General features: G+C 37.3%; 2 protein-coding genes across 2 annotated transcripts; one reads left to right on the top strand and one right to left on the bottom strand.

Moving 5' to 3' along the window:
- Positions 1-756: 756 nt before the first annotated feature.
- Positions 757-6479, top strand: ttr (transthyretin (prealbumin, amyloidosis type I)). Its single transcript, XM_058755828.1, has 4 exons — positions 757-899; positions 1942-2081; positions 4663-4798; positions 5253-6479. Exons 1-4 carry the CDS (start codon positions 816-818, stop codon positions 5358-5360), a joined length of 468 nt encoding a protein of 155 aa, XP_058611811.1. The 5' UTR covers positions 757-815; the 3' UTR covers positions 5361-6479.
- A 2503-nt stretch (positions 6480-8982) lies between these two features.
- Positions 8983-25261, bottom strand: b4galt6 (UDP-Gal:betaGlcNAc beta 1,4- galactosyltransferase, polypeptide 6). Its single transcript, XM_058755827.1, has 9 exons — positions 24514-25261; positions 21715-21831; positions 19488-19601; positions 17922-18043; positions 17710-17826; positions 13409-13596; positions 11941-12063; positions 11694-11795; positions 8983-9721 (listed from the first exon to the last, which is right to left on the bottom strand). The coding sequence occupies exons 1-9, from the start codon at positions 24626-24628 to the stop codon at positions 9574-9576; spliced, it is 1146 nt and encodes a 381-aa protein (XP_058611810.1). The 5' UTR covers positions 24629-25261; the 3' UTR covers positions 8983-9573.
- Between the last annotated feature and the right edge of the window lie 2330 nt (positions 25262-27591).

The raw sequence follows: 27591 nt of genomic DNA, 5'->3' as shown, positions 1-27591 counted from the left end.
AACTTTTTCAAAACAGTAATTTGACTAGTTTTACTTTGAATTATTATATTAGCTTGTAGCAAGCTTATATCTACAGTTTCAAAGTAGTTTTCCCAACACTGGCAAAAGTCATGCATTATCCAAATTTCAACAGTGAACTCAAGTCTTCTGTGCATGACACTACCGAGCCAGCATTTCACAGATACAACGTGCCTGTTTTATTTATTTTTCCTTTTCCTTCCCATGTTACTGTGCCTAAATAATGTAAGTTTTGTTTAAAAGAATGAAACAAAATGAGACTGAATGACTTCTGTATGACCCAACCATGGGCCTGTTATGAATTTGATAAGAATCTATTCGCAAGAAAAAGAATTCTGCTGTTCTCCACTTAGGGATTTAATGCCTTTAGCAATACAGCTAGCACATGAAAATATGTGAAAAACAAGCATGTACCCGCCTCTCAAGGGATAACTGTACACTTTTCTTTGAACTGTCAATAATAGCTCAGACCCTCAAATTTGTGCTGCCCAGAAACATTTCACCAGTGAGCTTGAACTAAGTTCCTCAGAAAGTAAACAAGCAATGAATCAGACTCTCACAGAGTGGAGGAGCTTTGGGGATTAACAATCATGAAATGCACAAATTCCAAGGACAGGAGTGTTGTTTAATAGATACGGGCAAATGCCATTGATTGTTTCCACTGGATAGACCAAATTGTATGAAGTTACTGATTCCCCTGTTTATTTACTGTGTCAACAGGGCACCGCAGATACCCCCTTGAGTCACCTGATGACAGGGTCGGCAGCTGTATAAAGGGCATTTTGGGTTTTTAACTCATGAAGTTGTGCTCTAACATGGCTAAAGCAGTTATTTGTGTGCTTCTTGCATCTCTCTTTGCCTGCTGTAAATCTGCACCAGTGGTAAGTTCAACTGCTTGTTGTATAGAATAGAGCTATATAAGAGGAGCATATTTTCAAAAGCAATAAATTTGACATTCATTTTCGTTAAAGTGACCTATTCGAGGCTAAGAGCAAGTGCAATTGTATGATTGCTCTGTATGTCATGAATAATTTCTTATAGAGAGTTCTGACTGTGTAAATGGAATTTATTATTTATTCATAATAAAATCTCTCATAAATATCCACTTTTCATATAGCTATTTTTCTTCCCTCTTTGGTATAGAAATGCTATCATGTATTTTTTAGTTTTGCTACTCAAGCAAATGGGAACACAAAAATATATATGTTGTAGTATCTATTCACCACTATAAAAGTTGACCAAACTATGACAACTTCCACCTCTGAGAATCACAAAAACGTGAATTATCTGACAGATCACACCTGTCTTCCTGTCAGAAAAAAAGGCTGTAAAAAGGTAGGTTCTTAAGAATACGAAAATTAGCCAATCAGAATTGCTTTCTGTTTGATTTTGCTTGTTCAGGTCTTTGGAGGAGTGAATTTTGGAGAGAGGGACCAGCTGAAATCTCTTACAGCACCTTTTAGTTATATTTAACTTGGCAGTGACACAAAATCTATGAAATGTATATGAAAGACAAAATGTATCCTAAATTGGCCCCTTCTGGGTGAGACAAGGTACTTTAAGTTGTTGGACAGGCTAACATATGGGTCGCAATGTTATCTGCGTTCTGCCATATTACAAAGTGCTGCAGTAAACTCTGTACTGGGAAGACACACATATACACAGCTGTACGTCCAAGCGGTCACTGACCTAACAAACGGCTCAGAGCTGATACAGCTGATTCCATTATTTAACTTTAGCAGATGCTTTTATCCAAAAGAAACTTACTAATAAGGAAAACAACAAAGCCATTCATCTAAAGATAAGATCATCTCAAGCACAAGGTTCTATTATCAGACCTAAATGAGATACAGAAAGACTAAGCACCATGTTTGGACTGAACAAAACTTAGGAGTATTTCTATGCACATTGACTGTGTTCCAGGCTCTTCATGGTGGTGCAGATGTTCTCTGCCCTCTGACAGTAAAGATCTTGGATGCTGTGAAAGGGACTCCCGCTGGAAATATAGCTCTGGATGTCTATCGCCAAGATCAAGGTGGGACATGGGAAAAGATTGCCAGTGGGTAAGATCGCATAAGCCTTCAAGCTCTATAAAGACTTTTGATGCAATAAATAATGATATTAATAACATTCATTACATTTCGGGTTTTTCATCTGACCTAATTAGAACCCAGTGGACGATCCATAGTAATTCTGTATTAATGTTCATTCTGTTTGGGCTCAATTTGACCTCGGTAATGACATTTTAATTTATTTATTCATGTTACCCAGGGTCTTTGGGACAATAATGTTAAAAACAGTTCATGAAGGATTTTCTAATAAATGTTATGAAGAATCAAATCATGTTAATAATTTGTATGGATAAGTATTTTACGTCAATGATGTCAAATATTAACCTGATGCTTCAATGACAATATATACTGAACTGTTAAAAGGAGATAATGGTCTCTGTCCATAGTATAGTGCAGTTAGTATTGTTATCTAAAATCTAAAACCATAAAAACTGCAAAAAAAATAAAAATAAATAATAATAATAATTTAACAAATAAATAAATAATAAAGTGAAATAAATAATAGTAATAATAAATTACCCATTTTTGTTTATATGTGGCCCTGGACCACAAAACCACTCTTAAGCGTAAATTTTTCGAAATTGAGATTTATACATCATCTGAAAGCTGAATGAATAATCTTTCCATTGATGTATGGTTTGTTGTCGTTATTGGACAATATTTGGCCGAGATACAACTATTTGAAAATCTGGAATCTGAGGGTGCAAAAAACTCAAAATATTGAGAAAATCGCCTTTAAAGTTGTCCAAATTAAGTTCTTAGAAATGCATATTACTAATCAGAAATGAAGTTTTTATACATTTACGGTAAGAAATGTACAAAATATCTTCATGGAACATGATCTTTACTTAATATCCTAATGATTTTTGGCATAAAAGAAAAATTGATAATTTTGACCCATACAATGTATTTTTGGCTATTGCTACAAATATACCCCAGCGACTTAAGACTGGTTTTGTGGTCCAGGGTCACACACACACACACATATATATATATATATATATATATTAGTGGTGTCAAAATTAGCGCGTTAACGTAGGCGATTAATTTTTTTCAGTTTAAAGCGTTAAAAATATTTAACGCAATTAACGCAGGGGCGGGGCTACGGTTGGCCACCCCACTCAAAACTGCTGCTTCTGTCACTTTTTCTCTTGACAAGAAGTGCTTTTGTTCAGTCGCAGAACGTCTTTACGACCACATCAAACGGGAGACGTTACAGACTCGCGCTCCACTTCACTTCAGCGTCAGGCGCGAGTCAAACGAGAGCGGAAACGGTACTGGGCTCGCGCTCTTCCATTGCACGCACAAAGGCGCTGGCCATAGCCTGTATTCCTTCATATCAAAGCGGGAAATAAACTACGTGCATGCAATGTCGCGGTCAGTTAAGTCATGAAGTTACCAAAAAGGCGATTAAAGCTGCCTTAAAACTGTGCATGCATGTAATATATTTTATATGAGTCACATTTATGAAAATGTCTCTAAAATGGTTTTCAAAAGTGTCCTGGAGCAGCCTAGCACTGTCTCCCTCATCTAACACACCCGATTGAACTCGTCAGCTCATTAATAGAGACTTTAAGACCTGAAGTGGGTCAGAAAAGGTGAAGAGAGTTGAGAGAAAATATGATGTGTGTCAGATCAAGAGACAGCTCTTGATGAAATAGCACCCAAAACAACCTAATAACCAGCTGCTGTGATGTCTGTTCCTTACAGGACAAAAGAAAAAAGAGGAAATCAATAACTTTTATATAGCTTTAAGGATTCATCTGTATTTAATTTAGAATTTAGTGTTTGATAACTTCAATTTCAATTTCTGTATATTTCTGCTGAAGGACACAGGTAAATATGACATTTATTATAATGGGTTTATGTGAAGATTGTTTTAAGTTCACTTAAATTAGAAGTTATTTTTTTAAAGTCTAATAAATGTTAAAATTGATAGCTCTCAATTATACTGTAATGTTGAATGGCTATAGATCATAGTCTATATATAGCTATAGTATATAGTCTACAGTCCTAAGAGCAGTTTTATAGAGAAATCAGTAGTATTGGTGTCAGTGATACTGTCCTTCAGTCATTAAAAAAAGATGCCATTAAACAAATATAAAAAAATATACTGTCTTTATGTTGTTTGTACATTCATTTGAAGATTGAATGTGAAATTATTGCAATATAAAAGTATATGTAAAAATGTTAATGTTAGGTGGGATTAATCGTGATTAATTTCAGAAAAACGTGCGATTAATTAGTTTATTTCTTTAATCGATTGACAGCACTAATATATATATATATATATATATATATATAAGAATTAAAGAATTACAGACACTAAAACTAATAAATAAAAATGAATAAATATTGTAAAAATTACTAAGAACTAAAAAACTTTAAAATTTATTTGAGAACAGAAAATATATAAACAAAATTAATTTTAAAAATATGAATAAAAACTATAGTATATTAATTATACTAAAATAACACTGATTTAGTTCCAGTATAGAAAAATAGACTCATCGTCATGGTTCTTCTGTCCTGTCACTGTCATTATCATTAATGAGCTCTACCTCTCACACAGGAAAGTGGACATGACTGGAGAGGTGCACAGCTTGATCACGGACGAGGAGTTCACTCCTGGCGTGTATCGGGTGGAGTTTAACACTAAAGCCTACTGGAAGGCGGAGGGTCGTGCACCTTTTCACCAGGTGGCCGATGTAAGTAATGCTTTGATGGCACTTCTATATTCATGAGCATTTAATGGTTGCTAAGTGATGGGTTACTGTCGTTATCAAGGCACTTAGGTCACAAGAATGCACATAGCCCCCTTATTATTGGGGCTACTTATTATTATATAAAACACCAACCTACTAGATTTGCATGAGGCTGTTTTTGCAGCAAATATGTGTATATTAATAACCTGAATGGTTGTCTTGGATGTGAACCAAGAGCTGTATTAACTGTGGGGAGGTAAATATTTAAAATCCTATATCTTGTTTTCTATAGACACACAGTAATGGACAGTTTTAGATAAGAGGACAGAGCATTCAAGGACAACACATGCATACATGCACAAACATACCGAGCACATACCAATACACATGTCTGTAAAGACACTTATCTTCCAGATAAGCTTTGTGTTTCTCAGTGGTTCTTTGGTGTTTTTTGCAGGTGGTGTTTGAGGCTCATGCAGAGGGGCATCGTCATTATACTCTGGCTCTTCTTCTGAGCCCCTTCTCGTACACCACAACAGCTGTAGTCGTCAAAGCACACGAGTGACAGCACACAACAACCTATACACAGAGAAATTACTTTACATCCAGGGTCCAAGATTAATTATTTGCCACACCTTGCAATGCCAGTTTGATTGATAAAATTCACAATTTCCTTTCAAAAGTTTGGAAGCATTACGATTTTTATCTTATGCTCACCAAAGCTGCATATATGTGTTCAAAATACATTAAAAACACTAATATTGTGAATCTTATATTACTCACTAGCCATTACATTTTTGCATTGTTTTCTAATAAATGCAGTTTCCTTGTGTTCTAAAATCATTGGTACAACTTTACTTACAGCCTTTACCGTGCATTATAATAGTAGTATTAAATGCATTAATTATGCCTTGTGATGCACCATAATATGCATTGTATGATCTCATAAATAAATGCATTATAATAGTGTCCATAATACAAATACACTCATCTATTTATTGTTACACATTTGGAAAGTATAATGGATTTAAACACATGACAAACAAATCTTTAAACATTACATTATTTATGAAATGATATAATGCATTACAACCTACATTATGAATACTTTTATAATGCATGAAAAAACAAAGGCTTTAATTTAAGTGTTACCAAATAATCTGTACGGTATATAAGACATTTGAATCAAACACACTAATCACATCATCAAGAATCTGACATTTATTCAATTTGGCTTAAACTATGAGTTTCTTAATACTGAATAACTTAATTCACCAAAGCCAGTTTTTACTTGCATTTGGGAGCTTGGCAAGTGTTAATTTTGGACCTTGACTGAACCCACTTTCCCTCAAACCAATGAAAGAGATCAGACTCTGAATAAGTTTTCAACTATAAAGTCTTTTAATGATCATTACAGAGCGAAACGCAGTGAAGAGACCGGTACAACAACAAAAACAAAAAAAAGAAATCTGGAACCAGGATTGTACATGTCAGTCAAAGCAGCTGACATCTCAAAGACATTCTGTTTCTCATACTGGTGTTACAGTTAAAGTGGACCCTCAACATTGGAGAAACGCAAACACAGGAGAAGATCAGTTTTTCAGTTTCCATTCAATGACCAGCGGCCATTTCAGTTCTAAAGACACAGCTCCAGATCGAAATAAAAACTTTCAGTAAAAGAAAATGTAAATGTGCACCCAGTTTTATTTTTAAACACCATCCACACACACCCCACTGCACATCTCAACAAACAATGTGAAAATAATTCAAATTAAATAAACTAAAAAAAAAAATTAAATAAAAAAAAAAAATCAAGGCACAAATATGAATACTGCAAATATGTAACACTCTACACATTACAGATCTGTAATGGTGAATAAATCATCTTTTAAAATTCTCTATCTATTATTTCTTCTGGATATTTTTCAGACAGCTGAACAGGATGGGGCAGCTATGAGACGGGTGGGTTTGGGGTGAAAAATGAGATGAGATGAGTCTAAATTAGCAGACAGCACTGAACAAAGCTTCAAAAGCTACGACTGACTAACCATCAGATCCAAACACACCAGAGTAGTCTCACCGGTATGTTTTACATTTAAACAAAAAAAAAACAAAAAAAAAACACTCTTCAATATCAGGGGAACAGGGCATTACACTACCACAAAAGAAAATAAAAACAAACTTAACATTCAGTATTCATATTGCAACCCACCTTACTTTAAGAATAATGTGTAATTTTCAGTCCCAATTAGTGTATCCAAATAAAACCATTTCGCTGTGGTGCAAAAGCTAATGCTTCAATTGTAACAGGCCTATCTGACTTTGCTATTCCAGCATAAGACTAATCATTACTCTGTTAAAGTGCCTGCAAAACAAAAACGGTGCACTGTGAAGGTGGAATGATACTCGTTTATTTGAGCATTCTGGAAACTAGTGCTCATAAGCCACACTTCCCTCTTCAAAAGCCAAAACCCAGTCTAAAATGCCTATTTTGTACATTAAACAACACCTATTAAGTGGTTATATCTCACTGGCTGCTTCAACACGAACACAGGGCATAAACCAATAGCACATTTGACGCCAACTTTGCTTATGTAAATGTGTTGGCCCTGTGCGGTGGAAAAGCGAGGCGAAGGGTTTTTCAGCCGTGTTTAATGTCATTCTACAGCAATCCTCTCACACTGGACTGCACATGAATGTGACACCACATACACACAACGCATGTCGAAAAACACTCAAAGTGACTGGATCGAAAAGTTTAGATTGAGCTGATGTCCTAGAGCTACATTTCACTATCCAATGCTGAAAGATGAGGAGAGCGAAAGGGACAAGGACAAGGAAAAGCGGACTTTGGCACCAGTAACCTCCATTCATATACAGTATATTATATGACAGTATTCTTCGATTCCTTGTCGGAGTTGGTCAAATGGTTTTTTGTGACCCGTAACCACAGTAAACAGGTCTGACTAGAGTCCAACTGTAAGTCTGATGGTTTAAGAGACTGTAAACAACAGACTGGGCACTGGAGATCACGTCGGGGACACCATCAATGGGAGGAGACCATACTAGTGTTAAGAAGACATCCACTCAGACAACCTAAGAGAAGCCATGGCTCATCTACACCTCAGAGACACGCAGATGGAAAGAACCAACAAAAAGCCTCGAAAGCAGGCTTAATTAAGCATTTTTGTGAGGTGTGAGTGTGGCTCAACTTTTGTCACAAACTACGCCACTGACAAAATCTCGCCCTCGATGTGTAATTCTCTGAGTGGACACACACATACAGCATGAGAGGATATGAAACAGCAGTTTTAGGACATGTATATGATAACTTAAAATATATACAAAAAATGAATACAACATTTTATATCGACAACACCAACAAATTAAAATTATATACAAAAGGCGAACATGTACCAACAAAAAGTTTTCCCAACAGCTTGTAATGCTCGAAACTTTAACAGCATAAAGTCGTCATGGCCCAAGTGTACTCCGAATGCCATTCAAGAGCAATGGCGACATCGCTCTCTCATCTAGGCCCTACCGGAGCGCAACGTCACCCAGTACTTCACACCGAGAGCTAATCACACAAACAGACAAAAACACAGGTTGAGACACATGCCAAACCCTGCGAAGGGCATCTTGGCTTTAGCAGCTGCGAACCCGACTGACCACCAGGTCTTCCTGCGAACGACCCGTCTCGTAAACACCTCGCTATCGTTTCAATCACATCTTCTTTCACTACTGTGGAGTGCACTTCAAAAGCAATACATGAGAATGACTATGCCATTAACAAAAGCGAAGACAAAAAAAACATTCAATATGACTAAAAATAAAAGTTTAAGACAAAATAATCACGTAACAAAAAATAAATTAAGGCATGCAGCAAGTAATGATATCTGTATGTCATTTTTCATTCGGTTTCCTGCATTCTATGGTCATCGCTGATATTTTTTGTCCATCTGTCATGTGTCCCAAACCATTGAAGATAAAAAAAATCATTAATAAAATTAACAGAAATCAAAATCAACAAATAGCTGCCAAAAAGAAGAGTGTTTCCACTGGAATCACAGGCGTCTTTTGGGGGACAAAGCTAAAGCATCATTTAAAAGGCCAGATATTTACAGGGGAGTCTGGGTCATGCATGCAACTTGTCACAGCCTTCTGTATAGCCATGGGATTTTGAAAAAAAATATATATATATATATATAACACCACCAAGGTGAAATGTATATCGTAATACAAGAACAAAACCATCTGAAGTGAAAGACAGGTTTAAAATACATCCATTTAAACTGCATTGACGTCTTCTAAACAATTTTCTCTTTAAAAAACGATAGATATGTATAAAAAAAATTATACTAACAGAACATGACAAAACGTCTATTGGCGTCAAGAGTGCTGTTGCAATGTAAAACCAAGCTTTCTACAATGTAAGCACAGATGACTGGATCTACAGAGTTTGATAGCCTATAAAATTCACTTAAGGCTTTGCAGTAAACATCGGATTTGTTGACGCTGGCACTCCCCACCTTTTTTGAAATGTGTTGTGATTTGATTCGCTAAAGCCAGCATGGACATAGGAACATGCAATTAAACGCACGCAGTCACGCTAATACACTTTCACAGATATGATCCAGTAATCGCACACATACACACACACACTCACGTCACGCAACTAACTGTGCATTAGACAGGCCTCTGCCCTCCTCGCTCCTGTTTTTTAAGGGCATTTGGCATCGATACATCACATTTTTTGACTCGCGGGTCACAGCCTGTCAGTACTCTGCTATGGGGGCAAGCTCGGGATTCAGATTGACCGTGATGTTCTTATACAGGCTGCTCAGAGAGATCTCCGGAGAGTACTGCAGATTGTTCAAGCCGTCCAGATGCTGTCGTTCTTTAGAGTACCTCAGCAGCTTGTACCTGAGGGGAGGGCAAGATGAACCGGGGGTTAGTGTCTCCTTGAGATAATCTGCTACAATACACAAAAGATCTATGCATGTATAAACGCAAATATGTTTTTGTCACACATAGGTCAATCCACTCACAGATGAATACAACTTTTGTTTAAGGTCAGGTCAAGTGTAAGCAGGGCAGAGGTAAAGACTGAACAGAACAGTGACAAGAAAGCAATTTTCCTCTGTCCAAATCTTAGTTCTTGTAGTACTAGCCTCCAAAATTGGGGGAAAACAAAAGGGAGACTGAGGAAGAAGGCGGTTTAGTCCAAATTTTCCTTCACAATGTGCTTGTCAAAACAAAAAAGGTGCTTCCTCAGTTTTGCCGACCTGACCCACCGCTAAGCACGTAGTTCCTGTTTTTTTTAATGTCAGGCTTACCGGCAAACACGTAGAGAGAAGCAATCGCACTGAGTAAATTACCTTGAGAACTAATAAACAACATTTGGATTAACAATGCAGCTAGACTTAGTAATAAAATCTAGCCAAGAAACCTTTTCAATACGTCATAAAAGTAGTATAATAGAAACAGAGATGCAAACAAGTAAAGGGGAAAACGGTGAGAACACTGCGCAGATTCCAGAATTTCCTTTAAAGATATTTGCTTTACATGCTCATTTGTAGTTAATTTAAGGCAGGGATGGGCAACCGTATACGGCCTGCTGGATCGGATGATCAATTTTAAAACATTTTAAAAGTCAGTCACGTAAAGATTGCTTTCAGTTTATGATGTTAATACTACCTCCAACCAGTAGAGGTCGCTATTTTCCAGCCACTCTTAAAAATCTTAATAATTAAGACACTAAAATACTTATTTAATATAGGCTACTGTTGAAAATAATTGTTTAAATGAATATAATAATTGATCATTTTGACTCATTCCTTTTCTTAAAAATTGTTTAAAGGCTGAAATGTAAAGTGCAGGTCTTAAATCTGATTTTATCCTGCAGATACCTGGTTATATTATGGTACCATTTGGAAAAAACTTTGAATAAGCCTTTTTAACTGTCCTCTTAAGTTGTAATCTGACCCCTTGGTATAAAGGAGAAAAAAATGCTGGCCCTCGTCACTATCAAAGTTGCCCATCCCTGCTTTAAGCTATTTTTTAAATATTTTTTTATTACCTTTTATATCCAAAACTGTCATTTTTCACCAAAAAAATAAAAAAATTTTTACTAATTTTTTATTTTTTACATTTCTTACTTTTCCCACACAAATAAGACCAATCTACCCTTTCATAACTGAATTAAAAAAAGTTATAACCAGCCTTGAGGAAAAAAAATTAGATGACTAACTTTTTAAGACTAGTCTAAACAGTTTATGCAACCAGCCCCAGTTCTTTATTTACCCTTCTTCCTCATAAAAACACCTTCTAATCCAAGCAAATCCCACAGGTGACCTATTTTGATCTGAAAAAGGTGAGTGGTCACCTAAAGGTGAGGAGTTTGCATCTATGTAGAAAGGTTTTCTTCAGAAACAATGGAAAAGACAAATTTTCAAAAATAAATAAAATAAACAATAAATAGTAATAATAGTTGCCTAGTTATTTTTTTAATTAAGACTTATTTATAATAATTCTGTTTTGTTATTTCCATGACTGTTAAAAACGTATTTGAATGTGTTAGGCCTCTACTTTGGATATTGTTTGGGGTAATTGTATTATATAACATAACCATTCAAAAGTTTGGGGTTGGTAAGTTTTTTAAATGTTTTTGAAAAAGGGACAGCATTTATTTAAAATACAGATTTTTGTAGTAACGCCAAAGCCTTTACTGTCACTTTTGGTCAATTTAATACATAACTGCCGACTACAAGTTTCAAGTTCTTAAAAAAAAAAAAAAAAAATTCTGAATGGTAGTTTATTTAAAGTTTATATATTAGTACAAATTTCTGCACGTACAACCCACCCCTAGTGTTTACGTATGTGTGTGCTCACTGACCTCCCCAGAAACTGCACCTCTCCTCTGTGGTGATGGGGGATAGATTTGTATTTCCCAATATCACCTTCTGGCCTGGTCACATTGAAACCTGCGTAATGTACCCTGAGAACAAGAAACCCAGACAGCATCATGCATCAACATCATGGAGAAACAACAATTGCTTGTTGTACAAAAGTAACTGAATATTTTTAAAATACTTATGCCGGACTTACGAATAAACACACACTACTAATTAAACACAACTGACCTGTTCCAGAGGTCATCATCCTCTCCGCCCCAGCCCCAGAATGCATTGGGAAAGCCATTGATCTTGAGGAATTGTTCAACAGTAAGTCCACTGACTCCACCGAAAAACTCATTGTAGGGAAGACTGAAAACACAAAACACAACACTTAGCAAACTAAACTACAAATATGCCATCATTTGTAAAACATTCTTAAAAAAACACGGAAAAGAGAAAAATAAAAAGAAGAAACATAAACCTTACCATCAGAAATCACTTGAAAGCAATAGGCAACAAAAAAAGTCCTTTAATAGCACAGACTGTCAGACTACGTCACAAGGCGATAAGGAGATACAGCACATATTTACTTCCTTGCAGATTCCAAAAAGCAGTTTTGGTTTCAACCAGAATATGTTCAGAGGAACAACCATCTCAACCAAAGCAAAGCTGCACCACGGGGTCTTTAATCAGTCCTTGGTCACATGCAAAACAAGGGTAAATTCTCCAACTACCTCAAACACTTTTGAGAGGCAATTAGAGCTGCGTTTACACCTCATTACACAAATGACATAATCTGCATAACAAACAGTCCTAAAATCTGCATGTCCCTAAAGCTTTTCAGTCCTTCCTAACATCCAAGTTCTATGAACTGCTGTGAATAACCAAAAAAAAAAAAAAAAAAAAAAACATGAACCACACACTTGCATTTGCTGTTTACTACAGATACAATAAAACAGGACGTGAACTTAAGGAAATGTAGGGTTCTGCAGGTCCTTAACGTCTACAAAAAGACAAATTAGGTTTACCCTGAATATTCAACAGCACAAGTGTAGCATGATGTTAGTTTTGTCTTAACTATTTTTGCAAGTTCATATCTTGTGATAAAGTAAGTGACACTGCAACATAACAGCAAGTCTAAAGAGCACTAAGAGGAAAAACATAATCACAAAATGACACTGTAGGTGTCATACTTCAGTGTGAAACTTAACACGTTTGGTTAAGCCTTAAACATTATTGATTACATTTTCAACAGGTTTTTGAAATTGATCAGTTTTTGGTTGAATGAATATGAACATTACAGATTGTTCTTATCTTTGTTCAGTGAATAAGCTAATTTTAGATTAATTAGAAAGATAAAATCTCTCAAACACTCCAACCAAATAACTAAACACAGACACTGGTTATATACATTGGGAACTGCAAGGATCTACAGGTGGTGGATAACATCATACGAGTTTATACACAAACACGACCTAAAAAACCCTCTATAACACCACTAGAATTGTTGAAAACACAAGGCTCGAATTCTTTGAAATACACACTTTGAAAACAAACTGAACTCAACTTAGCTGCATTCAAAACCTGGAACATCAAGAGCTGGGCAATAAGGAAAATAAATGTTAAGCAATCAGAAAAGTGACAAGAAAGGAGGGTAAAAGTAATGAAATGCAAAGAGAATAAAGTAAAACTGCATCAGTGATGACCAACTTACATGTACATGTACTTGTCAAGCTTGGCAGCGAAGTGTCGAGGCATCTGACCACAGCCGTAATAATTACGGTCGTTTTCTGGGATGTGATCGACGTCGTGAAACACCACACAGTCCCAGTCCAGGTCTTTCATGGCCTCTTTAAAGCCCACGTTAAACAGCATGGCACGGTTAAACGGCTGAGTACCCGTCTGAAAGCAAAGTATTGAGAAAAAATAAATAAATTATATATGTATGATTTTCCAAAGTTTTTTTACTTTTTATTAAAATCACTGGACTATAAAAAGCTTAAGATGTTTCCGTGTCTATCCAAACACCTTTATCAGTTGTAAAAACAGGAAGTAACTCTGGCAAATATATCCACAAAAGTGACATGACCAACAGACTTATAGAGGTCATATGACTACTAGATTAAATGTGTAACATGCCCGAGTGGATGGTGTTGCAGCTTATGATGGTGCCCCTCCTACTCTCCGAACGGAGCACTCCGATCTCTCCTTGCAGCGTCGTGGCACCGTTTTCAGCACAGCATCATAGGCGTGGGACAGATGGCGCCTCAAACCCCCTCCCCTATTCAAAGAGGGATGGCTCCACCTTTACATGAATCGCTTCCTTTACGCCTCTTTCAAACCACCTCTCTTCTCCATCCAGAATTCTCACCTCATGGTTGTGAAAATTGTGTTTCTTTTGTTGAAAATGCAAGAAAACTGCCGAATCCTGCCCAGAAGAATTTGCACGTCTATGCTGAGCCATGCGTCGATAAAGTGGCTTTGTTTCTCCTATGTATAAATCCTCACACTCCTCACTACACTTAACAGCATATACAACATTACTTCTTTGATGTTAGGGAATCCGGTCTTTAGGATGGACCAAACATTGTCTCAAAGTAGTCATTGGTTTGAAATACACAGGAATCTTATGCTTGGAGAAAACCCTTCTGAACTTCTCAGATACTCCAGCCACATAAGGGATAACAACATGTTTTTTTCTGGAAATTATGTTTCCTTTGTTCTGACCGTTTCACCTCCCTTTTTCGTTTTGTATGAGTTTTGATAAATGTCCAATTTGGGTAACCACATTTCTTTAAAGCTTGTTTGATGTGATTATTCTCTTGTTCTCTGACCTCTGGAAATGTGGGTATACTCTCCGCTCGATGTTGCAAGGTGCGAATCACACCCAGTTTTTGTGAATCAAACAGAAGATACTGGTCCGTATGAGTGGGTTTACGGTACACCTCCACTTGTAATCTTCTGTCTTCACCCACTCTTATAGTACAATCCAAGAAAGGAAGTTCGTTATCCAACATCTCCTCTTTGGTGAACTTGACATTTATATCCTCTGAATTAATGTGCTCAAAGAACAAATTAATCTCCCTTCTCTTAATCTTCAGCCATGTATCGTCCACATATCTGAACCAGTGGCTTGGAACCTCCCCACTATACGTGTCCAAAGCTTTTCTTTCCACTTCCTCCATGTACAGATCAGCCACTATAGGTGACACTGGGCAAGCCATCGCACATCAATGCTTCTGTCGATAAAACCCATCTTTGTACTTGAAATATGTTGTGTTTAAGCACAATTCCAGCAGTGAACCAATCTCTTCCGGACTCAGTGGCGTTCTCTCACCCAGTGTGTGGTCCTGACGCAACCTTTCTTTTACAATTTTAAATCACCTGGGCTGTCGGCACACATGTAAACAAAGATGTAACATCATACGACACCATAGTCTCATCTGACTCCAAGGTGAGTCCTTTGATTTTATCAACAAAATCTTTAGAATTCTGTATATGACGTTCCGTCATTACCCACCAACGGTTTCAAAACCATGGCCAAATATTTAGCCACATTATAAGTAACCGAATTAATACCACTCACCACAGGTCTGAGTGGAACACCCTTCTTATGTATTTTTGGAAGTCCATATACAAGGAGTACTTTCACCAGGGTACAGACGAAAATACAATTTCCGATCTATGGATTGTTGCTTCTCCAACGACTGTAAGCAACTGATGACTTGCTTCTTATATTTCCTTGCAGGATCATGTTTCAACCGTTCATATGTATTGCTATCATTAAGAGGAAATACCTTTTCATGATAGTCCTCCGTATTCAAAACTACTGTACATCTCCCCTTATCTGCTGGAAGAATTGTGATGTTTTGATCCTTACTTAACGAAGTTACAGCTTGTTTCCCTTGTTTACTCAGATTAGGAGGTGGTAGCTTGGCACTAGACAAAGTTATGGAAATTTTTGCGCGAAGCTGTTCGGCCTCCGCTTCTGGAATTTTGTTAATCCGAATAGCAGATTCAGTTGCAATAATTAATTCTACTACTGGAACAATGTCTGGTGCCACTGCAAAATTCAAACCTCCATCTCTGGCTCGGTGAGATCTCTGTCGGATAGATTTTTCACCCACTTGCTGGCAGTAATTGTCCAATCTTTATTTCTATCTTGATCTGGCATGTGTTACACATTTAATCTAGTAGTCATATGACCTCTATAGGTCTGTTGGTCGTGTGACTTTTGTGGATATATTTGCCAGAGTTACTTCCTGTTTTTACAACTGATGAAGGTGTTTGGATAGACACAGAAACGTCTTAAGCTTTTTATTGTCCAGTGATTTTATTAGTGCTGGTCATATAATTAGAATATCATCAAAAAGTTGATTTATTTCACTAATTCCATTCAAAAAGTGAAACTTGTATATTATATTCATTCCTTACACACAGATTGATATATTTCAAATGTTTATTTCTTTTAATTTTGATGATTAGAACTGACAACTAAGGAAAATCCCAAATTCAGTATCTCAGAAAATTAGAATTTTTACATTTGAGTTTCAATTAATGACCATCCCTACAGTATAAATTCTGGGTATCTCTTGTTCTTTGAAACCACATTAATGGAGAAGACTGCTGACTTGGAACTGATCCAGAAGACGAACATTGACGCCCTCCACAAAGAGGGTAAGTCACAGAGGGTCATTACTGAAAGGTGTGGCTGTTTACAGAGTGCTGTATCAAAGCATATTAAATGCAAAGTTGACTGGAAGGAAGAATTTGGGTAGGAAAAGGTGCACAAGCAACAAGGATGACCGCAAGCTTGAGAATACAGTCAAGCAAAGCTGATTTAAACACTTGTGAGAGCTTCACAAGGAGAGAACTGAAGCTGGAGTCAGTGCATCAAGAGTCACCACGCTCAGACGTCTTCAGAAAAAGAGCTACCAAGCCACTTCTGAACCAGAGACAACGTCAGAAGCATCTTAACTGGGTTGTGGAGAAAAAGAAGTGGACTGTTGCTCAGTGGTCCAAAGTCCTCTTTTCAGATGAAAGTAAATTTTGCATTTCATTTGGAAATCAAGGTCCCAGAGTCTGGAGGAAGAGTGGAGAGGCACAGAATCCATGTTGCTTGAAGTCCAGTGTGAAGTTTCCACAGTCAGTGATGATTTGGGCTGCCATGTCATCTGCTGGTGTTGGTTCACTGTGTTTTCTGAAGTCCAGAGTCAACGCAGCCATCTACCAGGAAATTTTAGAGCACTTCATGCTTCCTTCTGTTGACAAGCTTTATGGAGATGCTGATTTCATTTTCCAGCAGGACTTGGCACCTGCCCACACTGCCAAAGGTACCAAAAGCTGGTTCAATGACCATGGTGTTACTGTGCTTGATTGGCTAGCAAACTCGCCTGACCTTAACCCCATAGAAAATCTATGGGCTATTGTGAAGAGGAAGATGCGATATACCAGACCCAACAATGCAGAAGAGCTGAAGGCCACTATCAGAGCAACCTGGGCTCTCATAACACCTGAGCAGTGCCACAGACTGATCGACTCCATGCCACGCCGCATTGCTGCAGTAATTCAGGCAAAAGGAGCCCCAACTAAGTATTGAGTGCTGTACATGCTCAAACTTTTCATGTTCATACTTTTCAGTTGGCCAAGATTTCAAAAAATCATTTCTTTGTATTGGTCTTAAGTAATATTCTAATTTTCTGAGATACTGAATTTGGGATTTTCCTTAGTTGTCAGTTATAATCATCAAAATTAAAAGAAATAAACATTTGAAATATATCAGTCTGTGTGTAATGAATGAATATAATACACAAGTTTCACATTTTGAAAGGAATTAGTAAAATAAATCAACTTTTTGATGATATTCTAATTATATGACCAGCACCTGTATATGATTGTTCATTGATTTTTCTCAATCATTGGTACATGATACTGGCACACTGAGGTCAAATACAAACTACTAAAGTAGACCATCGGTGGATGGCGGTACTGCATTAAAACAGTGTATTTGCGCACCTGTTCAATGACATAAAAGGCAAACTGCAAGCGCTGGCGTTGGAGCATAGGGGCGAGGTGCTGAAAGAGAATGGGAAGATGCTCGTGGCGATTCCTAAAGGGGATTAAAATGGCCACCTGAGAGAGAGAGAGCAAGAGAGAAAACCACAAAACCAGTCATGCTGATGTGCTGAATGACCTTTTTTGATAATGTAACTACAACAATGTCACACCTTCCAGCGTGGTTTGCAATCTTTGGGCTTCCAGTGGCCTCCAAATTGAATGTCCAGATGTTTGAGCTTCAGTTCAATCTCCTCCATAGGAACCTCTGTCATGTTCACTTCCATCTGACCCTCTGCAAAGAAAAACAAGAAACTAAGCAAAAAAAAAAAAAAAACATTTCTTAGTAATTTAGTGCTGAGAAATGCAAACCTGAAAAGGTGTGTGAAGACTAGCCAAAAAATTCACACCCAATGTGATGGGTGTGCCTCACACAGAGATGAATGAGAAAAAAGCATATTAAACCTGAGAAGTCTAGATTAAAAAGCTAAGTGGCTAGCACACTCCCCAAACAAAGGTTGTTTTATGCTGCCTTCAAAAGACTGTTTAGAATGCCTTCTTTTGGCCAAAAGCTAAAGGAGCACCAGATTTATCCTTCACAGGAGAGGCAATACCATAATGAACTGCACCAAGTTTAGCAAAAAATTAATGGCGAGTTATATAGGAAAAATGTCTCAGAATAGGTACTACTTTTAAATAAGTAATTAACTTAAAACTGTTTTAAAAATCTATGATCTATATAGTATGAATGTAATCTAGACATACTAAATTCATCATGCTGTCATTAGCTGTGTTTACATCCAAAGATTTGAATTAAACTTGTGCGCAAAAATGTAATATTGCATAAAACATTTGTGAATAAAGCACTATTTCCATCCAAGAAAACAAGGAGAAGCCATTGAATAGAATAATGTTCATATATGATAAATTACTTGTGCCTCAGAGCGAACAGACGAAAAACAAAGTAATTGCGTTCATTGCTTTCGGAGGTGGATGCCTGCTGTTTGGGAACACAGTCATGTAAGACAATTATACAGAAATACTTTGATGACAGACTTTGCTCAGGCATTTCAGAATGACCAAAACAACATTTCAGATGCTGTGAACGAGATCGGTCCGCTGCTAGTCAACTTATCCTGTCTCATAGCGCGAAGTCACGTCTGTTTCAATGCGCATGGAGGAATTTATTTTTTCTTATTGGATAAAAAGTTTATCCTACTCAAATGTGCGCATACGTTTTTTTTATGTGCATTTCTAGAATTTATGCGCATCTTGGCGTTTCCATGCAGCGTTTTTTATGCAATATTCAAAAATGCTCATTAAAATAGGTGGATGGAAACATGCCCTACAAATGTCAGTTGCATTGTTTCAGTGGCATTCACAACTTCTCTGCTGTGGCCTCAAGAGACCGTAAAGTGCCTACAGAATGCACACTTCAAAATCTCACCAGAAGTAGTAATCATTTAAGTATTTTTATCAAACTATTTTATGAATACTGTGAATTCAGAGAGTAGTCTTTTCACATACTGTTTGCATCTACTATATAGTAGGAAAGCATGCAATTCCAGGGCCAAAAAAGTCAATTTAATTAAAGCAAACTAGTTTACCTAATATTTGTTCCCTTTACTGCATTTGTATGCTTATTTAGATACTGCATCATTAGCATAGCAAAACCAAACAATATTCAAATCATTTCTGAGTCAAATAAACAAAGGCATTGTTTAACTCAAGACACTTACTCATAGAAGGTAACCGTTTGGGACAGGGCAGGTTCTGAGCATATGTGAAGTTCTCAGGGAGGTATGTGGTTGGCTGAGCGATATACTCGCTCGAGTTATTTCCATCTGGATAATCTGTTAAAACAAAGACAGACAGATACACATTAGATTCAATGTGACTTGCTATTCCCAGTTTATTTCCATAGTGTGACTTATTTATCAGTTTGTTCGTTTGTGTCTAATGCTATGCCAGCTTCTATGGCTATTTTCATGGTGAGAAAAATTTATGACTGAATTGCATAAGGTTTTTTTGCTAAAAACTCCAACTTGGCTTAACTCTATTAAAAATCTCTTTAAGAGTTAACTGAATAAAGTCCTCTGACAGGATTAAAACCATCACAATCTAATAAAACATGACTTTTCCGTAAAATTATATTTGATGAGATAGAAGGTGGGATGGCACTTGATTTTATCCACTGGGAATTGACTGGACGGTGAAGAATTTGAATGTAAGTGTCAATATTGGCCTGTAGAGTCTATGACACCAGAGAATTTTTGTTTCAGAAAAGTTATTACATTTATTTTATTATTATTGGTTTTTTTTGTGCTGTGGAACAACATTGATGAATATTTCCAAGTGAGACCAGGGACATTCATTAAGTGAGGAAATAAGGTCAAACTGACTTCACGTTGACTTTGAAACCAAGAAACAGGATCTATTAAGCCAAAATACTTCCCTTCCCGACAGTCTGCATGGTGTAATTTCAGTCATGATTTTCACTGATTTATGCATCCATGTGGACAGCAGTGCATGTGCAAGTGATTTGAGCACTCAAAAACAAAAGTCCACTAGGTAAGCGTGTTCATCCATGCTTAAAGGGATAGTTCACCCAAAATTGAAAATTTTGTTTATCTGCTTACCCTCAGGGCATCCAAGATGTAGGTGACTTTGTTACTTCAGTAGAACACAAACGAAGATTTTTAACTCAAACCGTTGCAATCTGTCAGTCATTTAATGGCAGTCAATGGGCTCCACATCTTTGAGTCAAAAAAAAAAAAAAACATACACGGACAAAACCAAATTAAACCCTGCGGCTCGTGACGATACATTGAGGTCTAAAGACACGAAACGATCGGTCTGTGCAAGAAACTGAACAGTATTTATATAGTTTTTACCTCTGATACACCGCAATGTCCAACTGTCCTGAGTGCGTTCACAGCAGCCGGCGTGTGACGTGTCGTCTTCTTGCTTTAGGGCGGATCGCCGACTTAAGTGCATTACTGCCACCTATCTCTCGAATGGACCATCGACACTCCTAACTGAGATTGTAGATAGAGGGTGAATTCCAAACAGAAGTGAGCACCCCTATGCCCTACTCCCTTCGAAGGGCAGAGCCTATTCCTATTAGCCTATGTAGCCTATTCTACTTATGATTGTATGTGTAGTCAAAACACCAACTTTGCTTTAAAATGCATAGAAAGATCTCCTAACGGAAGATCACATGATCACAAACGGAAATCACTTCCGTGAAGTGACCATCGCATATTCCCTTCGCTAACGGACTTCTGGAAGGGCCCTTCGTGAAGGGATTCAGTTGCTCACTTTCATTGGGAATGTCCCTACAAATGGCGTCCCCTTCCCGAAGTGCCCTTCAAGGGTTCCAAAAAAAAGCCATTTGGAATTCGCCCAGTGTGTCAATGGTCCATTTGAGAGACAGGTGGAAAGCAAGAAGACGACGACACGTCACGCGCAGGCTGCTGTGAACGCGCTCAGGACAGTTGGACATTGCGGTGTATCAGAGGTAAAAAAAAAAAGATATAAATACTGTTCGGTTTCTTGCACAGACCGATCGTTTTGTGTCTTTAGACTTCAATGTATCGTCACGAGCCGCAAGGTTTAATTTGGTTTTGTCTGTGAATGTTTTTTTTGACTCTCAAAACCATGAAGCCCATTGACTGACATTATATGACTGACAGACTGCAATGGTTTGAGTTAAAAATCTTTGTTTGTGTTCTACTAAAGAAACAGTCACCTACATCTTGGATGCCCTGAGGGTAAGCAGATAAACATCAAATTTTCATTTTTGGGTGAACTATCCCTTTAAAGTTAATAGTGTACACATTGAAAGTGTACTTGCATGCTCAACTGTGCGCTACATAAAGCAAACAATTAAGTATACCTTTGCAAAAGTGTTCAGTTTAAGGATCAGTCTGGCCGATGTCACTATGAAAGGACGTTCACTCTTACCTGTGCCGTTGAGAGTACTGTTCTTATTGGTGTATAGCCTGATCATGTGACCAATGGTCCGCACATTGTCTCGTAACATGATGCCCTGAGCCTGTACCATGAAGAAATATGTGTTGACTGAAACGGAGAAAGAGAGAGAGAGGATCTGTAATGAATTTCCCAAACGACGTAAAGAGGAAACAAAAGAGTATGTAATCAAATATGTAACCATAACAGAAATATGCAAATTTCCACACTGTAAAACAACTGTAACCGGACAGCCAAATTGAAGGCTTTTGTTTTGAATCTCTTCCTCTCAAAGAAAAGCTCTTACGAGCAGCACTGGGAGAAAATGGCAAATGTTGAAACAATAAGCTCCTATCATCGTAAGCATCAGTAGCTGTCTGTGGTTTAGCCTTTGTTCTTGTCAGTGTAATGCGGTTTTAATTTAACTACTACACAAAAGTTGTGTCAGCATTCCTGAAACCAACATTTCTGAGTCCATATATGAGGAGAAATGAACCAATATCAGCAAAATGTCTACTGCTGAATTTCAGCTATAGGTATAGAGGGAAGTCTGTACAGAGTCTCACATCCTCTGATGGGAAAAACTATAGAAGCACATAAGTGTAAACTCAAGACATTTGTGTAGACCAATCTAAATGAGAACATCTTTTGGTTTCTGCATATAAGGGACAAGTTTTACACACATAATATACAGGGTATAACAAAAATAATCAGTTGTTCTTGCCTGTAAATTCATGTGACAGGTCATAAATTAGATGACATTTATATAATGTAACATTATCAGCAGTGGCCAATAACCGTAACTAACAATTAACAGAAGACAGAAATGAAAATGTAAATGTCCTCTAATATTTTGCAGTGAATTTTGCAGAAATAGTGTAAATTGTATGTTGGTTTTAAATAAAATTAAACAAATGTATATGTCAAAAGTGGCCAAAAGTATATGGACACACCCATTTTTGATTATTTACCATTTCATTTCAAGCCCGTGAGCATTAATAAAGAGTTTGCCCCCTTTTTTCTGCAATAACAGCAATTCTAAAACAAAAATAATTGTAATACAACCTAGAAATGAAAAAAAAAAAAAAAAGCTTTATTTGGCGGTCATATCTATAAAAAACTTTAGCTTTGCTGTGTGGAAACTGCACCGCAGCAAGTAGATTCCTAATGTTGATACAAATCTCCAAGCAAGAATATAAACAGCAGCCATTAATGGTAGAAAAAATTAACTCCAAGCCTAAGGACAAAAAAACACATTGGTTCTTCCTAACCGACCAGAGCTCTTCATACATTAGACACAGTCCAGTGAAGGCCGGAAAAAAAATCATTACCTTTCTTGGGCACTGATTAATACAAACACAGCAAGAGCTATTAAACAGGATTTGGCAGTGTGTTGTCGGTGTAGTGGCATGTGTTGGAGGGTTGCCTGGATTTCTAGATAAAGATTTTAGCACAGACACCGAAACAGAGATCTGTTTCACGTCCACAAATCAACACAAAACTGTGATCGTCAAGAAGGCTGTGAAATCCCTTATTTTTTCAAACATCTTCAGGGACAACAACAGTCAGGTTGAAAGTTAAATATTACAGCTTGTCATAAGCAACTTAACATTTGTGTAGACATTCAGTTAAGCAAATCAAGACAAACTGCAAATGGGTTAAGATACACTTCAGTTGTGAGAGCATCTAATACACTTTCATGACTGTTCAACACTTAGTAATGCCAAGATAAACATAACTTTAAAGTACATTTTACATCGTGTCTTAATTTGTCAGTCAACATTTGTGCTTTAGCATGTTAGTCAACAAGACATGGGCTATAATTTTGCCAGTACTGCGTGAATTGATATTACATTTAAAGTTAATATATATTTTAAATGAACTAAATAGCAACTTCATTCTTACAAATGTGTAGTTATGAGTATATTTGAAAACATGACATAAAAGTTTTAAATGACATTGAAGTATATTTTACATGACCATAAATGCTTGGTGTATTCGGTAGAACATTTTAAGCATATTTAAAAGACAGATATGAAAAGCAAAAACACATGTAAATATGAAACTACATATAAAGCTGTAGGCTACTTAAGTCCAACCAAAGTTAAACTAACTGCATTGAATATAAAGTTTAACTATAAAAAATGTTATTTAATTGTAAATAACATGCATTTATGTGCCCAAGAACATAACATTCAGTTCTTAAGTATATTATTTTTGTAATATACTTGTAAAAGTATGCTTTTTCAGAAGGGTATACATACATACATACATACATATATACACACACACACACATACACATGTGTGTATATATATGAAAATATATATTTTATATATTTTACAATATATATATATATATATATATATGTGTGTGTGTGTGTGTGTGTATAGCTACAGTACACAGTATTTTGTAATGAAAATATCACAGATGTTGTACTTCAACAAGAGCTTTACACAAACACAATAACGGCCCATAATTCAATATACCTCAAATACACAAACTTGGACAGAACAGTCGTTGGCCAAGGAGGGCGTAAACCTAGCAATAAACCATTTAATGGTGGATTCAGTGGCCAAATCTGATTTAATTGTGGGCTCTAAACACATCGGCTGCGTCCCAAACCCTAGTTTGTCATTACAGAATCACAGTATAACGGCTGTTTAGTTGGGTTTTTAAACACAACCTGTCACTAGTGCTTGTTTGGGAGGTGCTGATCAGTATCTGGAGTCAGTGATGAATGAAACACGATTAACACGTTTAATCGCATCACTCTAAACGAGCGAAACTTACCTATTCCGGGAGCCACATAGATGAAGTAGAGGCAGGTCGTGGACATGGAGAAGAAAAAGATGAAGGCCATTAAGGAGCGGTTGGACAACCGCATCAGCCGCCTCCACTTCCACATTTTATATCGGCTACTAGCTATCCGTCACTCCCATAAAAACACGCAGATCGGAGAAAAGAGACGCTGTTTGGCGCGGTGAAACGGTCATCCGTGGGAAATGCGGAGCTAAATCAGGGTGCTGGTAAAGTCCGCATCGTTCATTCAGCTGGATGCAAGGCCGCAGTGCTCGCTCGCTCTTTCAACAAAGTCAAGAAATTTCCAGATCAAAAAATAAATAAATAATACAACGTGCTACATCAAACGGCGTCCGGGCTCGGCGTGCGGTCAACGCGATGCATTTTGTTCGGTGCTGCTGCTGGTTTTGTGTCCCGGTGTGTTTCTAGTAAGCGCAGACACGCCTCGTCGCGTTGAAGATGATGATGTTTGGAAATGATGAAGGGAGTGAAAGTGGTGGTGGTGGTGATGGTGATGATGATGATGATGAGGGACCTGCCCTTCCTCCCTCTTCCCCCTCTCTCTCTATCTCTGGAAAATCCCCCCACACTCCAGCGGTCAGTCCTGCGACACGGCGGCGTGAAAAGGCGCTCGAGCCGCAGAGGAAACCGCGGTGACCGGGATGGGAGTGGGAGAGACGAGCGAAACGTGACGGGGCTCGACCGGGATTCCTTCGATTTCGGTTCTGCTGTCGGTGCAGGTGCAGACACCGTTTCCGGTAGGCGTGACCTACAAAATGGCTGCCAGTGAGTGGCGTCATGATGGTTCACGCTAAAGGAATGTTTTCAAAATACAAGTCTTGACGAGCAACTGTCGCGCAAAAGTATTCAACGTTAGATTTTAAAAAAAAAGGCTGTTAGAATCTAATCTAAGCAAAACATCCACTGACAGAGGTGCTTAAATAATTAATATTTTTTAGCATAATTTTGATAAACGTTTTTGAGAGTCTTGATATGAAACTATTTTATTCAGCGCTCCATCTATTAATAATGTGCAACAAATGCAAGGAAATCAGTAGCACAAAATATTTGCATTTGAGCTACTGTTTTCCAACTTTAGACGGTCCTCCTGTCCCTAGCAAAACAACCTGCTTACACACAATTCCTTGATGTTTGTTTATTTATTTATGTATTTATTTATTTATTGTCAAGGTTGTCATAGCTGTTGTAAAGGTATTGTTAAAGCTGGAAAACATTAGATCAAATTCCATTATTTTACTCCCAGCCCAATAGGTCTATACAAATATTCATAATAGTATTAAATAATTGTATTAGTATTAGTATTATTAGTAGTAGTAGTATAGCCCGGAAACAGTACACACACCTCTAAAAAAATTAATTAATAAAATAAAATAAACACTACAGAACTGCTGTTTGATTCTTTGGTGAGTGATGCTTCAGTTTAGGTGTGATGTATTTCACCATATTGAATTTTAAAACAAGATAACAACATAGAGTGCCGTTTCAGTTCTATATGAATATTAATGAACTACTGCAAAACAGTTCATTTGTTAAAATAAAGCTTGTTGAGAATAACCCCCTCCATCCATCCCCCCAACCCTGGCAATGTGGAAGTAAGTTCTTTAATGTGCCAGACTTCTAATTCATTAGCCACAATGTGAAATAACTAGAAGAATATTAGAAGTGAAGTATCAGGACAACTATTTGTGAAAACTGTTTATAATTATTTATGATATTAATTTACAATAATATGATAACAAATACCAGTTAACAGACTGTTTTGTACAGGTAAAATAACTGGAAACGAATGACACTGGAAGCCTTGCACATTCAAGTTACAAATGTCCGTTCCCCCAGGTTATGGGGACAAGTATTTAAAATTGATCAGTGCTAGAGACCCCCAGGGAACCCTGTGATGCTGGAACTTATTTGGGCCTCTGCCAGAGTTGTGGTGGTGGGTGGGTGCAGGAGGGCTCAATAGCACCCCAAATGGTGGTTGTGGTGTAGTGTGTTGTGTTTGGTGGAGGGGAGGGATGTGTCACAGTGATTGACAGCAGGGAGCGGGCCGGTTAGTCCCTCTCATCAAATGAGCTATATTGCTTTACAGCAACCCCACCCGACCCCACCCAACCCCACCCTTTAGATTCATTACTGTTAATCACTGTTCACACCTGCTATAAACCACATTTAAACCAAAACAAATTTAGCAAAACATAAACTGTTTTGCAAAGCATATTACTATTGAACGGCACAATAGACTCAGAAGTGAACTGTATCCTTGTGTTGTCTTGATTTAAACATTCAAGCAAATTACCTAAAGTGAAGCATCACAAGTCACAAGAATAATTCAGCAGTTCTGTAGAGTTTTTTGTTTTTTTTAGAGCTGTGTATTCATTCGGTTACATCCCTGTTAAAGGGATAGTTCCCCCAAAATTGAAAATACTGTCATTAATTACTCACCCTCTTGTTGTTCAAAACCTGTAAGACCTTCGTTCATCTCCGGAACACAAATTAAGATATTTTTGATGAATTCTGAGAGCTCTCGAGAATACTTTTTGTGCGCAAAGAAAACAAAAATAACGACTTTATTCAACAATTCATCACCCTATAGTGCCATTTTGGAGATTATCAAATACGTAAACAACGTATGCAACGTATATACGTGTATACATTATTTACATTCAGATCAAAGCGTAAACGTAAACAATGTATCCGCATGGCGTTGTGATGCGGAGGAGACGAATTTTTGAATAAAGTCGTTATTTGTGTTTTCTTTGTGCACAAAAAGTATTCTCGTAGCTTTGTAAAATTACAGTTGAACCACTGATGTCACGTGGATTATTTTAAGAACCCACGGTGACGCTGGTGTCACAAACACTTGTGACTATCTGGAAAGGTCTTTTTAAAGCATTATCCCTCACTTTCAACTCAGGAAGTCCCTAAGTGACATATAATGAACACCCAGGTTCAGTCATGTGACAATGTGTGCATTTTTTGTTGCCATAGCAACATTTCCACAATGGTGTCCTGTCTGGTTAGCACATGTTGCAGTGTCAGTAATTTTTAAAA

Source organism: Onychostoma macrolepis, chromosome 20 (genome assembly GCF_012432095.1).
Source record: "Onychostoma macrolepis isolate SWU-2019 chromosome 20, ASM1243209v1, whole genome shotgun sequence".
Classification (NCBI taxonomy): domain Eukaryota; kingdom Metazoa; phylum Chordata; class Actinopteri; order Cypriniformes; family Cyprinidae; genus Onychostoma; species Onychostoma macrolepis.
This window is presented reverse-complemented; position numbering and strand designations above follow the sequence as displayed.